Source organism: Lobosporangium transversale (genome assembly GCF_002105155.1).
Source record: "Lobosporangium transversale strain NRRL 3116 chromosome Unknown BCR41scaffold_120, whole genome shotgun sequence".
In the NCBI taxonomy this organism is placed as follows: Eukaryota; Fungi; Mortierellomycota; class Mortierellomycetes; order Mortierellales; family Mortierellaceae; genus Lobosporangium; species Lobosporangium transversale.
The window spans coordinates 1-16,212 of record NW_019029098.1 but is presented as its reverse complement, the minus strand read 5'-3'; the positions used below and the strand labels follow the sequence as shown (position 1 = coordinate 16,212).

At 41.9% G+C, this 16,212-nt stretch overlaps 5 protein-coding genes across 5 annotated transcripts; 4 read left to right on the top strand and 1 right to left on the bottom strand.

Annotated features, from left to right (window-relative positions):
- Window positions 1-131: 131 nt before the first annotated feature.
- Window positions 132-2,961, top strand: BCR41DRAFT_427114 (DDHD domain-domain-containing protein; the record flags this gene model as incomplete). Its single annotated transcript, XM_022030836.1, has 7 exons — window positions 132-356; window positions 512-1,052; window positions 1,091-1,198; window positions 1,276-1,536; window positions 1,601-1,949; window positions 2,059-2,307; window positions 2,334-2,961. 7 exons carry the CDS (start codon window positions 132-134, stop codon window positions 2,959-2,961), a joined length of 2,361 nt encoding a protein of 786 aa, XP_021875024.1.
- Window positions 2,962-4,062: 1,101 nt separating this feature from the next.
- On the top strand, window positions 4,063-7,510 carry BCR41DRAFT_366204 (hypothetical protein). The gene is given in 5 exon segments (XM_022026204.1): window positions 4,063-5,283; window positions 5,309-5,717; window positions 5,737-5,862; window positions 5,892-6,447; window positions 6,531-7,510. The coding sequence occupies 5 exon segments, from the start codon at window positions 4,175-4,177 to the stop codon at window positions 7,478-7,480; spliced, it is 3,150 nt and encodes a 1,049-aa protein (XP_021875023.1). The 5' UTR covers window positions 4,063-4,174; the 3' UTR covers window positions 7,481-7,510.
- A 3,202-nt stretch (window positions 7,511-10,712) lies between these two features.
- BCR41DRAFT_366203 (hypothetical protein) lies at window positions 10,713-11,340 on the top strand. The gene is made up of 2 exons (XM_022026203.1): window positions 10,713-11,055; window positions 11,177-11,340. Exon 1 carries the CDS (start codon window positions 10,742-10,744, stop codon window positions 10,991-10,993), a length of 252 nt encoding a protein of 83 aa, XP_021875022.1. The 5' UTR covers window positions 10,713-10,741; the 3' UTR covers window positions 10,994-11,055; window positions 11,177-11,340.
- Window positions 11,341-12,062: 722 nt separating this feature from the next.
- Window positions 12,063-12,949, top strand: BCR41DRAFT_427112 (hypothetical protein). The gene is made up of 2 exons (XM_022030835.1): window positions 12,063-12,637; window positions 12,748-12,949. Exons 1-2 carry the CDS (start codon window positions 12,278-12,280, stop codon window positions 12,835-12,837), a joined length of 450 nt encoding a protein of 149 aa, XP_021875021.1. The 5' UTR covers window positions 12,063-12,277; the 3' UTR covers window positions 12,838-12,949.
- A 292-nt stretch (window positions 12,950-13,241) lies between these two features.
- On the bottom strand, window positions 13,242-13,684 carry BCR41DRAFT_315908 (potentiating neddylation domain-containing protein; the record flags this gene model as incomplete). Its single annotated transcript, XM_022021225.1, has 2 exons — window positions 13,242-13,460; window positions 13,577-13,684. 2 exons carry the CDS (start codon window positions 13,682-13,684, stop codon window positions 13,242-13,244), a joined length of 327 nt encoding a protein of 108 aa, XP_021875020.1.
- Between the last annotated feature and the right edge of the window lie 2,528 nt (window positions 13,685-16,212).

The window sequence follows — 16,212 nt, the reverse complement described above, 5'->3', positions numbered from 1 at the left end:
CAGATTGTAGTTTATAGTCGGTATCGCTTGGGAATTCATAATGACATGTACTACACTTTGCTCTTTTTTCTACACCATTCCATTATTCCATAATACTAAATAGACTTTTAACAACCACTTTGGAGGAATATATGGTTCAAATGATCGTTGATGAGCTGAACGAGGCATACGATACATTTGTAGAAAAACATCCAGATTTCAATGGCAAGATTTCAGTCTTTGCACTATCCCTCGGTGGCATTGCTATGTTCGATATCCTGACGTGTCAGGATGATGACAATGAAGAGGAGGCAGAAAAGGAGACCTTGCAGGCGATAATAACAAAGATGATGACACTAATCAAAAGACAGTGCGCAGTGAATCAGGCTGACACAAATAACAAGAACTAAGATGCAGCATGGCCAAGAAGAAAGTACATCCATAGAATCCTCTTCCTCGCCCCAAAATACGGCAGTGCCAGGTAAAGGAACATCATCTCCAGCACCAGTAGCAACAAGTGCAACTGAAACAGAGTAAAGGAACCCAGAAATCCCAATTCGGCCAAAAATGCAAGAAGAGTAATAAGGGTGATAATGTCAAAATCAGGAAACAGGACGAGCCTAAATTCCTCAGGAAGATTCCAAAACTCAAATTTAGACCCCATTACCTCTTCACAGTGGGGTCACCCCTAGGTGCTGTGTTGGTGATGCGGAACCTTGATTGGGAGACATTCCATCCACCGGACGATATTATCCATCACAATCTTTTCCACCCATTTGATCCTTTGGGTTATAGGATTGAGCCTTTGATCGATCCAATTTTTGCCAAGGTCCCAGCAGTTTTGATGAATTCTTATAGTAGCTCTCAAGGGGCCTTGTTTTCATTGCCCTCATTACCATCGTTACTACTTCCAGGGTCTATTTCTTCATTCTGGGAGAACAAGGTGCCCACGTTGCCAAGACCATCTATCCCAACGTTATCGAGTCTTTCTCAAATGACCATGTCATTAAAAGCAGGGCGTTGGCTAGCTGGAAATGTGAACACGAATACGAACAGTAGCAATGGCAGCAATAGTAACAACCATAAAACAGTGGAGAAAACACGGCTGTAGAAGATGAAGAAGATGATGAGGACGGGCCTGCTGCTACTAGAAATGATGATGAAGTTGAGCAGCGTACTGGTGAAGAAGTACAGGCTATTTCGTTTTCATCCTCTTCAGGTCCCTCAGGGAATGAGCACAATATAAAAGAAGACCCTATGATTATGGAGGCGATGCCTCTTGCACTGAATACATAGCCGCAGCCACTGTGGCAACGTGTTTAGCGCCAAGAGAAACAGGAGAGACATCAACATCAACAAGCTCTCCAGCGGATATTGATACAACCACTGGATCACCATCGCCAGCAACATTATCAGCCAAACAACGACCAACCTTGGGTCCTCGTCGAGTTAGCAGCCGAGTTGATGGACAGCACTCACGTGAGCATGAGCAAAGGGTAATGGCCGACGCTGCAGAAGAAGACATGAGGAATGTGCTGTCCGGCAACAGCAACAGCAGTAGCATTGACGAGTCCGTTGAGGATGATTGCACACCATCATTAATGGATATGGAATATTTTAGGAACGGAGAGAGGTGCAACAGTCCAGGAGAAGGCTCAAGGTGTTGGCGCAAAGTCAAATGTTGTTCAGGAACCCATGGTTCAATCAATTTCGTCTGCACAAGGCCGGACAAAGAATAAAGAAGATGAGGACCACCAACAGCCACATGCTGATACGTTCCCACAGGAGATTGAGAACGTAGAGGCGGCTAAACAGCAAGAGCAAAAGAAAGACAGGACAGTCCATGTAGAAGGAAAGGCTACTAAACTACCATATCGAATTGATTATGTCTTACAAGAGTCAACTGCGGACCAATATACGAATGAGTATCTTTTGGGGATGCGAAGCCATTTCCGATACTGGGGTAACAGGTAATGGCCAATACTTTTTTTATTATTTTTTATATTTTTCTGAGCAATGTCATTAACAACCCCTTTTTCATTTCTTTTGAACGCGTCTTGGATAAATGAAAATTTTTAGGGATGTGGCATACCACATCCTCAGAACCATGCTTCAGCCTGTAAAGAATCTTGGCTCAGAGGACGAAGTCCTAGATCTCAAACTGACCACTCCTGTGTCATCAACCTCAGCTGCAAATACTAAGGGAGGAGTAGAAGTCAAAACCAGGCTCCCTGCTGCTACAGCCCGTTCACGAAGTGAATCTTCAGCATCAACTATGATGAATGCAACAACAGCGACAGAGGCAGCAGCAGCAGTATCATCGTCATTGTCATCAACATCTGGCGCGACAACAGTAGTACCAGCAAGACAGCGGGCCAAAAAGAAGCATCATCGGAAATCATTCACGTTCTCGTTCTTTGGGGTTATGACCATTCTTCCTCCTCTGACGACGACGACGACGACGAGCGCAAGCGCACTGACAACCAAGAGGAGCAGCAGCGAAGGAGACGAAGGCAGCAGCAAGAAGAAACAGATCAGAATATGGCCATGATGGACGAGGAAAATCAGTTATTTGGATATCGATACCCAAGAACGGAGACGGATATGGACATGGACATGGACATGAGTATCGGTAGTGACGGCAAGGACAACAGCAATAACAGCAGTGCTGATACATACCAACGTACTTCAAGCTCTGCTAGGCCAAGGCTAGTGTCAAAGACTTACAGCGTCGAACCGTCGGAAGACGTGTCGATGGCCAGTATTAATCGAGGAAGTAAGAGGCGAATGAGCTCTTTGACCAGAAATAGGAGGAGTATAGATAGTAAGGAGTTTGAAGCTGTGGTTGAGACTGAGAACAAGGCCGAAACTAAAGCCGGGGTTGCAGAAAAGGCTGTTGGCGTACAAGGATGGATCCCAGCGCCAGTGGTGCCTGAATTAGCCCGACCAGCTAAGCTGCATCATCGCTCCTCGCGTGTTTGAGGAGGACCAGTAAAAATATAGGATTAAAAATAAAAAAAAAGTCTAAATTCGCACACCCTGAATCATATTTCAGTAAAAAAGCATTCATCCATACGCGGTGAATTTCCTGGTCCTTTCTCCATAGGGATATACACATGCTTGATAAATGTCACTCTTCCTTGTCCTCACCACAGATTGCCGAAAAATAAAAAAATAACCCGACTTGCGCATGCATAATCCTGCGTGAAAAGCAATGAAAATAAAAAGACCGTTAGGTCATGATTGAGTTGTTCTTGTGACAGAAGGATTGAACACATCATCTTTTTTTTTTTTTTTTTTTTTTTTTTTTGGTCCTCCTACATGCAGGAGCCGACCCATCCTGCGAGAATAGTGAATGCTCGTTGCTCATGTGCCAAACAGAAAGAAAAAAGGTGATAAGGCTCACATTATGCTTGCGAGGAGATTGCGCACACGCCTTTTTTTTATTTTACTTTTGTACCCATCGACAAACGAGAGGGAAACCTCCAATAAAGTGTACAGAATTCAGATGTAACAATTATCCCATACTGACTTGGCTACTCGAGAAAATAAAGGCAGAAAAGCTACCATATTCTTTTTTTTTTTTTTTTTTCCATACTTTCTCTATGAATCAGTCACTTTGGCCATTTATCTTGTAAGCTTCATGCAAAAAAATGAACGTCGTAATATGGTCCCTAATCGCGTTTTCCTTGGCATCCTTTTTTTGTGCTCATTTCCTTTTTTTTTTGAATGGCTCCATTGGCATCAATGTATCAATGCATTGATGCATTTGCATGATACATAAAAAAGAGCTCACGTTGGATGGTTGAGCGTGGTTTTGACATTTTCGGTTAGTCCTGCCCAAAAAACCAAAATAGACGTGTACAATGTACATTTGTTCACCATTTGTGAGAGCAGCACTGACCTTCGATAAACGTTTCTTACTTTATCCTTCCTTTTTCCTTTCTCCTTCCAGAGAACAATCACGATAATAATAAACTATAAACTGCCCACCTCCTCCACTTGTCAATTACTACCCACGTCCCATATTTTCCAACTCTCAACAGCCAATAACACCATTTTTCTTTTTTCTTTTTTTTTATTTTTTTTTTTTTTTTCTTTTTTTTTCTCATCAATCCACTCACCTTCCTTCCTCATTTATTACACTTACTATTATTTTACTTTCTTTAACACGCATTCTGCCTCTTTTACAACCATGGTTTCTTCGGACCATAGCTACCCACAATATCACCATCACCAGCCATATCAATATCATAATGACACATTTCATCATGATATTGCCCATATTTGCCAAAATTCCTCCCAAAACAACTCTTCTCAATGGATTGCAACCCCTCCGCAGCATCAACCTCTCAGCTCCATGTTGCTGTTGCATGATCCAAATGTCGATCGCGAACTGAAGCATATAGCCCGTAGGATGCTTCTGAAACAACGCAAGGCTGGCATTCCAGATGATCATGATAACGACAGCGATAATGACAATGATGATAGTTCACGTAGTGGTAGGAATGATGGTAATTCGGCAACAACAGTGACAACAGCAACAGCTGCTGCTGCCCCAAGTTTATTTGTGATCTTACCAACCCTCAAGAGCTACAATCGCTATAGGGAACGTTGGCTGCAGTCAACATATGCGCATGCACATCCATATGCACAAGTACATACACATGATACGCATGATGTGCATGCATTTGAGACAATGAATAACAGGGCGTCTATGTCTGCAACGCAAGGCTTATCAGAACTAGAGTTTCGACTTTATTTCATGTGTGACTATGGTGGCGGGCAAGATGAATGGCCATTGAGACTTCATCTGTGTACAGAAGAGCACTCTCCTATGGGTCCAGCAAATGATTCTATAGACTCCGAAATGAGGGATGATAGCGAGGAACCTTATTATCATCGATGTTACCAATACCCCCATCATCATCCTATGGATGATATTGGCGTGGGCGGCTTCCGACTAGCTGATCTAGACCAATTCTTGTCTGTGTATACGATTCCAATGCTCAGCCTTTTACGTGCTCTTCAGGATAGTCATGACCCTACTGTACCCAACGGAATCACCAATTCCTCAATGTATTTTGGAAATAGCAGTGAAGATGCCATGATGAATGCACCAATCGATCCTTCACACATTGCAGGACGGATCCGTGCAGCCATCCGGTTCTTGACAACAACTACGCGTGCTCGTGAAGCATTACTGGATTTTCAAGAACACCCAACAGTGGACGAGAAAGATTTTGAGGAGTATGAATCTGCTTTCCCTAATCTTCAAGCAGCTGATTTTTGGGCCCACATGATGTGATGGCTCGATCTATTGCAGCAGCCCAAGCGGTGACAGCAGTGCCAACAATAGTACAGCATTGTGTACAGATTCCAAAATCCTAGGTGGACGAGTCCTTTGCCAGATGAGTAATTTTGCTATGAGCGAAGGGATCTTGTGGCTATGTCCATCACATAACGCAGTCTTTTGTAACATCTTTGCAGCACAGCGACTCAAGGAGTTTATTCAACAACACCATGGAGATTGTGTCCCTATCGAGAAGAGTTGTGAGATACAATTTTTCAAGAGAGAAGACGCCCGAATGTTTTATGCCATGCTGGTCGAGTATAAATGTCTGATCAAACTCAAGATCCGCTTAGCATGGCCTCGTGATGATAACGCCAATGAGTGCAAGAGAGGATTGTCCGATGCTGATGACGAAGATGACGATGAAAGGCATTTCAAAAGTGGTGTGACAGAAGAAGATCTAGGAGTTATGTGAAGCGGTTCATGCATCCACTTTGCGCGAGTTGACAATCGATTGCGGGGGCTATTGCACAATATTTGATCGGGACCCTGATGAATTGACTCAATCGGACCAAGACGATGGAAAGGTGGTGGGCATAAAAAGGCAGAAAAGACCAAGTTTCCTTCCATTGTTGGGTATATCTGCCATAGAGGATTAATGTCCTTCACAGTCGAGAAATTCGATGGTTACCTTTTCCCGGATCAAATATCGCTTGAAGCCCAGGGGCCTGTTGAATCATTTTCATTAACTGAGTTCCGGCGACATGCTTCTAAGAGCCTTCTACAGCTAGCCGAGGAACAGAAGAATACTGCTGGCAACATTATCGCCACTACCACCACCAACAACAATAATAATAATAACAACTTTGTACTGTCGCTGCACAACAGTATTACACTGCGTCATCTGGCAATCCGGCATTGGACACGGTACTTTAATGCCCAGACTTTCGCCTCTGTAGTCGCATGTTGTCGCGAATTGCGAGAACTCGAGACTCAAATTTCTGATTTGCACCAGATGATGTACTCACTCCAGGACAAGATCCCTAACTTTGGCAAGCTCACGTATTTAAACTTGAGTGTCTCAACCCTCGAATCTGCAGAGGGGGTGATTTGGCAGGTCCATGACGACCAAGATAAGGATCAACCTCGACGAGCAGCAATTCGAAAAGTCCAACGTAGGACTTGTCGACCGCCAACTGTGTTTTTACAGCATCTAGTGGGGCTTGAAAACTGGACATTGACCAAGCCCCTAAAACAGATATGGGAACATTCGAAGCCATGCACAATGTGATCCTTAATAACATTGTATCTCTTCAAACTATGGATTTAGCTTGTGAGACAGTATATTTTGCGGAATGGTGGTCATTTTTGACACAAGAGTTGTTGGAAGCAGAGGCGATTGCAGCTGCAGCTGCACTTGCTTTGGATGATGATGACGATGACGATGGTAGCGATAGTGGTGCCCTGACAGGATTAACATTTGATAAATTAAGAAGGAAAGACCACCGCCAGCCAGTTCTTTTACGGTTGAACGACCTGAGGGGTCATTGTCTCGAATCATCTTGTACACGAAGGATGGACCAAACACAATTAATGATTACATCCTATGACGACTCATTTCGCCCGTACCTACAATCATTGAGCCGAGTAGCCAAAGCCCTGAATATTGATGCTGAGTTTGTGCAAGCTCAATCTTTAGAGTTGTTGGCGCAACATGCGGCAGTTGATGGGCTTTGGTTCCATGAGTTGGTTTGGTTCATGACCCCACAAACACGTGGCAACTCTGTGTTTATGAGGGCTCTTCAATCGTTGGTTCGGCGGCCAGAAGTGCAAAAGTTCACGATCCGGATTTCTGCAGACGGAGGAGGAGGGGCAGAAGGAGGTAGCGAGAATAAATCCGACATCTTTTCCTCATCGTCATCGTCTTCATCTTCGCTGGAACAAATTCGAACACTGGTTCAGACTTGGAACGAAGTGACGGGAATGAGGTTAGGTTGGGTGGAGTATGGACAATGGATGCAAGAACTTGTTGTGCAGTTAGAGCATCCATTCCGTGAGACAGTCTGTCTGCCTACAGGCGCAGGTGAAATATCGTTTGCTTCGGAGGACAGAGTCCGGATCGGTGCTCCTTCCCCACCCGTGCCTAATGAGGTTGAAAACCCACATGGTGGCCCAATAGTGTTCTCGTTGTCATGTAGATGTATCTAAACCAGAAAATAATAATGAATAAGAATTTAGTTCCAAACTTCGAAGCATGACATCAATACTTGATCAAAGAAAAGTTAAATTGGTACAAGTACTCAACCCGTTGAATTATAGTAAAAGAACATTGTCTCATTGACATGCATGGGTAGTGATAATGCAATTCTGGTAAACATTTAGGTATACACGAAGGGGTACGAAATAAAGTAACTCTTTAATGGTAGCCCTTGATGGCACTCTAAAAAGTATATTTACAGTATATTCACTAGACGCCGCCATACAGGGTGCTACCCACCAACTCTTTCTGTTCTCAAAAGCCTTGTGGTACTGATACAGCTTGATGACTGAAGTCACTATGGCGCTAAGTTATGGATCACTTTGCTTGACAAAAGGGCTACAGAATTGATCTAAAGCCAACAGCCTCATTCTTTCTTGTAATAAAATTTTGGTTCTAGCCAAGTCTTGGGTTTTCATGTATATGCTGTCATCAATTAATATTTATTTGAGTATCCCTGGTCATACCTCGGCGTCAATGCTCCAATTCCCTGTATCTATGTCATTGAGATGATAAAATGTATTAGTATCATTAATAGATGCAATGCAAAAGGGTTATCTTGATCCGCTTTTTAGCTTCTGCGGTATATACTTTGCAACGGGGGAGGCATTCACATCTGGCAATAATCCCTGAACGTCAGGACTAAGGCTCGAGGTTGTCCACTCACGCAAGGAGGCGATCCCTTGTCTCATAATCGATGGAAGGACCAATATCTCGTATGCAATAGCAAGAGAGTCAGAGTTTGAGAAAAACACAGTTGACTTCTAAATTCAAAATACCCTAACATCCAGAAATACACAAAAAAAAAAAAAAAAAAAAAAAGGACTCCATCCAATTGAATCGTGGAACTGACTGTGAAGGAGTGCGAGAAAGACGCGGCAATAACCGAAAGAAGAGAAGTACTATCGGCCACCACGCCTCATCACCGACATTCTGCCTTATCATTTGGCAAGGACAAGGCGGAAAGGAGTGGAAAGTCTGAATAATACCCTTTTCACCACTCGCCTTTTCTGGTGTGCTTGGTGTGATGTATCTAGTACCAGAATCTGCTGACGATGAAAGCCTTACCAAAATATCATCGTGGGAGTTTCAGAGACCTTGAGCGGTTGACCATTAGTATGTAAAATGCGATCGTCTCTTATCTCTTTGCTATCCTCTAAACAGCCTACTCACATAACAGATCTATTTATTTGTGCCATTCCGTCCAAGGCCAGGGATCCGCTACTAACGCCTGCAGGGTTTGAGGAAACTTACATCCCTGACTGCTTCACAGAAAAGGGTAGTCTACCGTTTGCGGTTGATGGGGTGAAGGACTCGGGCGCAGATGTCGATACTCTGGAGGGAGACAGGCGTAAATTGTCTTGCAAGATGGGAAACCATACTTGATCGATTACTCGCCGCTGATGTGTGCAATCCTGCCGCAATTGGCTTCCTTGCTAGTGGTAGGTACCATCTCTGATTATCGGTTAGATATTACTCAGCTTCATTTACACAAATTGTATGAATCCTGACTTTGATTGCCTTCTGTTCGCGTGCTGCTGTGATGTGCTCTTCATGCCCTTAGGATATGAAGCCTTGTACATGCGTAATACCATGGAGCTGCTTGACCTCCCAATGAACAATCTTCAGTTGGGCTATTGTTACCTTTTCGCGAACCTCTGGTTGCAGCACATGTAAACAAGACTTTTTGCTTTCAATCATACCAATACTGAAATCTCTTACTACAATCCCTCAATGTTAACATTACTAATAATGATTTCTGTGCGCCTAATATCACAGCAATTTGTTATAGGCACGATTGCTGCTATCAGAAATCGGAGACGTACATGCGGGGCAAGAAAATGGCAACGCCCCTCGTATTATGTGAGGGGTACTCGAGCTCCGGTGCCCGTGACTATACCCGTTGAAATCTAAGGCATTCATCCACTCCATCTCCCCTTTCCTTTCCGACGATACCCACCGCAGGCTTGGGAGAATGGACAAATTGAAGATTACTCATCAATCCATCTATATTGATAATAAATAATACATACTCGTGTGATTTTGAACTACTATCCCTCCGAGTGATAAGAGAGACTAACCAAAGTCTAGATTTGGTTAAAAGCCTTGTTTTTCCAAAGCTGATTGGAAGATGAACTATCAGAAGCATTCTTCAAAGTGTTGACTGTAGGATTGCTAAAGGAAAGGGAAAAAAATAAAAAATGCGCCAGCAACTCCAAAATATAATTATATAGTAAAACAAATAGAACAATTGGCTAAATCTCAGTTGATTGTAGTAACAAGGCTACTCTACAACTTACAATACCCTCATCAATAACAATCGCCTATAATGGACTTGTCTCTTTCCATTTTGGGCTAGTGTCACGGAAATGCTTTCCGGCCTGCACGACGGCCCTATATAGTAAGGCTTGGGATCTAGAGGCCTATTTCATATGCACTAGGAATCAGAAAAGACGGTCAATCACGCGTTCCAGCATGGCTAAAAGATGCTCCGCCATGATTCGACAGATGGTAACTTCAAGTCATTGCTTGCTCAGGCAAAACTGAAGACCAACTATCTAGAAAGTCGATTACTGTTGCAAAAATATTTTTTCCGTAAAAAACAATCTTATTTCGTGACAGTTTAGTGAACGAACATGCAACGCTTACTGAATTTTGCTTCAACATGATTGGAAAAGCCGATAGTAAGGGAACAAAAAGCCCTAATTACATATATTTGTTTGTGGACGTTCTCATTTTCACTAAGCACTGCCCGCGCCGGTCTTAATCTAAGCGCTTGACAATGCTGGATTTGGGCTGAATACTTTTTGGTCAAGTAAAAAATTTTGCAAAAAAAAAAAAAAACCCAAGCTCAGACCTAGGGAGGTGACAAGACACCAGCTACATGCAATAATAGATCCTATATTAATAATGAGCATGTTACCTGTTGGCATGTGTTATTATTTGGTACGTGCAAGTCAATAGTATAGCAGCTGTTCTCATATCATTTTCATGCAGAGAGAAAATGAAACATTATCCCTCTCTCATCATCTTTTACCACTTCAGCATTGGCGGCGTTGTGGTAAAAGACGATGAGAGAAAGGACAGTGGTTCGTTCCTCTCACCAATGAGCTTTCTTAGTTTTCGTCTTTTTCACTATAAGAAGGCTGCAAATTACCCTGTCGACAAACGCAAACACTTTCTCAGATTCCAACTTTCTCTTCTGCCACAAAATGAAGGTCTCCCAGTTTTTCCTTACCACCGTCTTTGCTGCTCTCTTTTTCATGTCTTCCAGCGATGCCGCCTGCATCTGCGTCAATCACACGGCTGGAAAGCACTGCGGACAGTCTCGATTGCTCAGTGGATGTAAGTACGATTACATTTACCAATGCAATGGTGTCTATGGCAGCCCTGCCTATGAATATGGACCATGCAGAAAAGGCTGCATCCAAGAGTCGATTTCAAGGGACCACTGCAGGTTATAAATGCGCACATGTCGTGCTTTCATAGGCAAACCAGTCAAGGCTACATTTCATTATTTGCAAAGGTAATTTGGACACTTTAGAACTCTGAAATTGAGTGGCAAACATTGATTGAAACGCGACACCTCGGCTTTTTTTGTTTTAACTCTATTTAAACCAATGGCGATGCATTTGGCTTTCGACTAGGTTCAAAGGAGATCAACTTCATTGCGGTTTCGCTCCAACCAATGTTTATAGTAAAAATATAGCACTTAATAAGTTGCTACTTGTTTCTTAAAAAGTAGTAAATTCTTTTTTTCTGAAATTCATGAGGAATGGCTCGACTAATCTCTTGTGCGCATGTAACTGATGCATAAAGTGTGAATTAAATACGTTTAATAATAATAATAATAATAAAGAATCCAGAGCTGAACGTGTCAAGGCACGGTCTAGATGAACATTAGTGTACCAAGTTTTTTGTTTCTTGGATGGCATTAAAGGGGAAATGGTAATCACCCGTATACATTGGCATGTGATGAGAGTACAAAGCCTTTCAGGTCTAAAGGCCAATTCCTTTTTCCCTTGCCTATTAGGGTGAATGATCTGTCAATAACATTATGAATAGACTGTAATAATAAGTATCAATTAGTGAATGTATGTTTGGCCTATCCATCAGTTTAGGGAAGGGAATGATGGTAAATATCCCTCTGATGATTCTTCGTCGTCCTAAGGGTGATTTTTATCTTGCTGTTAGGAAGAAGGGTCTTATTCTGGAAAAATATCTGAGCTTCACTTGCTCAACCCTTTCACAGAAAAAAAAAAGAAGTGAGAGAATGGCGCCATTAGTAGTTTCCTATCCTAAAATGCGCACCATGACCGTTGCAAATATAATAGTCTTGATTAAACAGTGGAACAAAAATGTTCATGTACACTCAATCCTCCGCTCGTTGTTCGGTTGTCCAGCAAATAAAATTTCGCGACTGTTCCCTGAAATCACAACTTATTTATCGCAGTGTATTGGAATTAGTTTGTGGATACATGAATATTTGACCTCTCATAGATCTAGTCTTATCAAGATTCTCTGTTTACATACCTCTTCATTCATTCTGGCCCTTCACGTTCTGTTCTTACAGGCACATACTTGACCCATTAGCGTAAAGTATACTCTAATCAAAGCTTACATTTAAGCAATTTGGCGAGACAGGCATAAAAGGATGTGATTCTCTCTTGCTTTCTCCCTCTTCCTCACTCTTAACGCAGATATCATACTCGCTCTTTAAAACAATCTTTTTCCCTCCAAAGTTTGCCATGAAGATCCTCATTATTTTCGCATCTTTTCTCATTGTTGCTGCCATCACCACCGCTCATGCACTAGACTCGGACTGCTCTACTGGTCCTGTAGATCTGAAGGTTGATTCTTATACATTGTCCCCTAATCCCTTCTGCATCGGCAAGAAAGCCTGTGCTACTGTTACTGGCAAGTTGAAGGCCCCTGTCACTCAAGGTGCTAAGCTCAAGTTCGAGGGTAAGTTCGCCGGCCAAGTCGTTTACTCTAAGACCCTTGATCTTTGTATACTCTTGGCCCAGCAAGGATACCCTTGTCCAGTCCCTACTACCTTGACCTCCCTCACTCTGTGCATGCCAATCGAGGGCAATGTAATTGCTGATGTATGTCTTTTTTTTTTTTTTTTTTTTTTTTTTTGAAAAAGAATTACTAATGATAAATATGGTTAGCACTGATATTACCGATGGTTTATTTGGATGCTTTCATTACATAGACTCCCGTTGAACTCGAGATCGTCACCATTAATGGCAACGGTAACACAATCTTTTGCCGGAGCGCCACCGTTACCGCCAAACACTGCTAAAGGAATGGACGGATAGGGCATGTCGACGTGCCAATATTTCAGCTTAATAGATCGACTCAAGTGAAATAAAAAATCCATGCGGAGAAGACGTTCTTCTCTTCTGCTACAACAGAGCTGTGTTGCTACACAATTATTTAGTGACATGCAATGTGAAGACTCTTCAACCTTTATTTTTGTTTATTCTGTTTGGACGACATCTATTATGTCCACCATGTCATGTCATTATTAGACTATATACGTGTCTCGCCCAAGGTGACATTTATGACTCTCTTTACGAAGACTGCTCATTTCGCCACTCAACATAATCATCTAGAAGAACAGGCCCTATGTAAACAAAAAAAAAAAAAAAAAAAGTATTGACCGATCGATCAACAAACAAGTTCATCATCTCGTACCTGTTCATATCACAGACATAATATCCATGAAAGCAAGCATGACTTACATGCAGAACTTGCTTCATCATAGTTGGACAGATCCTCAGCTATTGTCTCTGAAAAGTCCAGAAAGTTGTACCATTGGTCCTTGTTAATGACCTTGACTGGTCTCTTTGTTTCCAAAAACTCCACAAATCGCTCCTCATGCGGCCTTCCTTTCAACACGGTCTGTAGCATTGCACAGGCAACCTACAACAACGCAACAGCGATTCATTAGACCATAATAACAACTATGTTCGCATCTCATCATCATGATTGATATATTAGCAGGCCATCGCCATAGATATAAAACCATTGTTAATTACCTCCAATGGCATACACTTTTGCTCAGAGTCCTTGGCAAACATAAAGACATAGCGATAAACCTCCCTGAATTTCTTCGGATCCTTGAGTGTTGCGACTAAGCCGGGCATTGCAGCTTTCAATTGCTCCGTCGAATCCAACCTAAAGTTTGCCGTCAAGCATATTTTGGTTAAACTAAAACACTCTAATAAATAATATCCACATGCAGCGATAGTGATAGATCGATCGACAATGAACATACTCAAGCTCCTTCATTCCTTTCATCCACTCATCTTTGGTAAAAATAGCTGTAATAGATGGAAATAAATAAAATGCGACACAGGTTAGAAAGGGCTCCAATATCCTGGGTATCACGTGGCTATTGATCAGTTCTCCTAAACTTACGCATCGTGTCAGCCTGCAAATGATAAGCGAGAACCAGCATGTCAACCTATGATAGCAGCATATTTAATGAGAGGTGAGAGTGAAAATTCCAAACACCAGCAGGCAGGCAATTAATTAGCTTTTGTCAAAATTGCTGTATACTTGTTCTTTACACATTAATACTTGACTCGAAGATATCTTTTACTTTATTGTATATATCCTCAAGATTTCAATGCAAAATTCTGCCAGACCTGACGCAAGGAGAGTACTTACTGTTTCCAGAGATACATCGATGTCTTCGCACAGTTTTGCGATACCAGCAGGTCCTATTTGATCTTTATCAAAATCCTCATTTTCTTCCAGGCCTAGCAGATGACAATTAATCCAAGAAATTAATGTCGTGGCAAGATTGCAAAAAAAAGGAGAAGCGCCTTAACACCAGCAGACATTAATTTGCTTTTCTTCGATATCATGTCCATCCATACCTGTGTACGACTTGAACCATGCGTAGCACCGTTCAGGATCGAATCGTTTCTAAATGGTCAAAAAGTGAGAGCAGAAATAGTGTTTGTGAGAAGTATAGTTCCGTCTAAGATAGGTTTCTGAAGGATTGGAGTAGGAACGTTGGGTTTCTTCAAGTGGATGTCGAAAGGGAGAATGAAAGAGGCATACTTTTGCCGCTAGTGCCGGCGTTGGTGTGGGTACTGGTACCGGTGGTACGGGAGACTTTGTTGCTGGGGTTCTGTTGACCACTGCGCCATTATTCTTGAGTCTACTCGACAATTCCAAGATGTCAGATGAATAGAATGAACGTTATGAACGTCAAAATCTGCATTGTTGCTGTGTGTGTAGCATGCAATCCATGGCAGGCATATACGTCCTTACGTTGAGCGGGATTTCGATCCTGTAGTTGTGTCAACCTTTGTTCCTCTTGATTTGATGATGTCTTTACTGTTTTTGCTGCCCATGGCGTTGAATTAACAAATAATTAAAAAAAAAAAAACGGTAAGGAGCGTTTCCCGAACGAAGTATAAGGTACCCAAAATGTCTTGGTGCACAAAAGGAAGGAGAATGATCCCACGAGATATTTTAAGAGTAATATTATAAGGAGTGGAAGTAAAAGGAAAAAAAAAAAAAAAGAAAAAAAAAAAAAAAAGAAAGGAAAAGAAAAAGGGCGGATGGTTTATGAGGAATAGAAAGCCAAGGACCATTATTTTCGTGCGGCGAACAGTCAAGGGGGAGAAGGAACTGTGTGCAAAGGGGACTGTCCTTCGCTCATGTCTAATAATCTGGACATGGTGGATATGAATGGAAGTATTAAAGTCGTTAGTTACTAACCTCTGATGCAGAAGCCTTGTTATTGGCCTTGGATACTCTGGAGTTAACTGATGTCTTCTTGGCTTTCGCTGCCCCCTTTGTGGGTTTATCATTGGCCGTGGCTTCAGCTTTTCTTTTGGGCATGATTCTAAAATCCAATATGCAGTTTGGAAAGAACGCTCTCGTCAGGAACAATGAAAGAGCAAGTTCACTGGTGCATGTCATTACCGAAGACAATCCAAAAGATCAAATAATGTGTTTAACGTCTAGAATGGCTTGAAGTGGCCAATGAACTTCAGGCGCATTAGGGTATGTACTCACCAAGACGCGAAAAAGAGAGTATGGATTGTAGAAATGAAATGCTTAACAAGTGAATATAAGAACCGTAATGATGAGATGTTATGGACTTAAATAAATCAGTGCTGTGCGTTTAGGAATTCGTGTTGCTGATTGTCAATGAAACAAGATCACATGCCAAATAAGAAAAGAGAATCGTGTGGCAAATGACAGAAAAACTATCGTCGTAATGCACTGTCATGATCGCCTTTGCTTTTGGTGGCGCTTTTTCGCCTTTTTTTTTTTTTTTTTTTTTTTTTTTTAAAATCTACTTTAGACTCCCTCTTTGAATTATGCTCCTGCAACTTTGGATTCTGGTTACAGAAGTACACAGTTTTTATTTCTTGGACAACATAACGTTGCATGGCTCTTATTTTTCGTAACCTTTTTTTTTTTTTTTTTTTTTTTTTTTTTTTTCAAAAGACAGAGGGAGACTAAAAAGAGAGTAGTTAGCAGACATAGAGGAGGACATATTTCGGATTGTACTATGGTTCCATATCATGAATCGAATGCACAGTGAAAAATGCATATAGTGGGAAGCAGTCATCTAGGATTAGTGGTGTAGAGTGATTTCAACAGTTTGCTGTTTGAAATATATTGTCTTCTATTATCCTTTTTCATC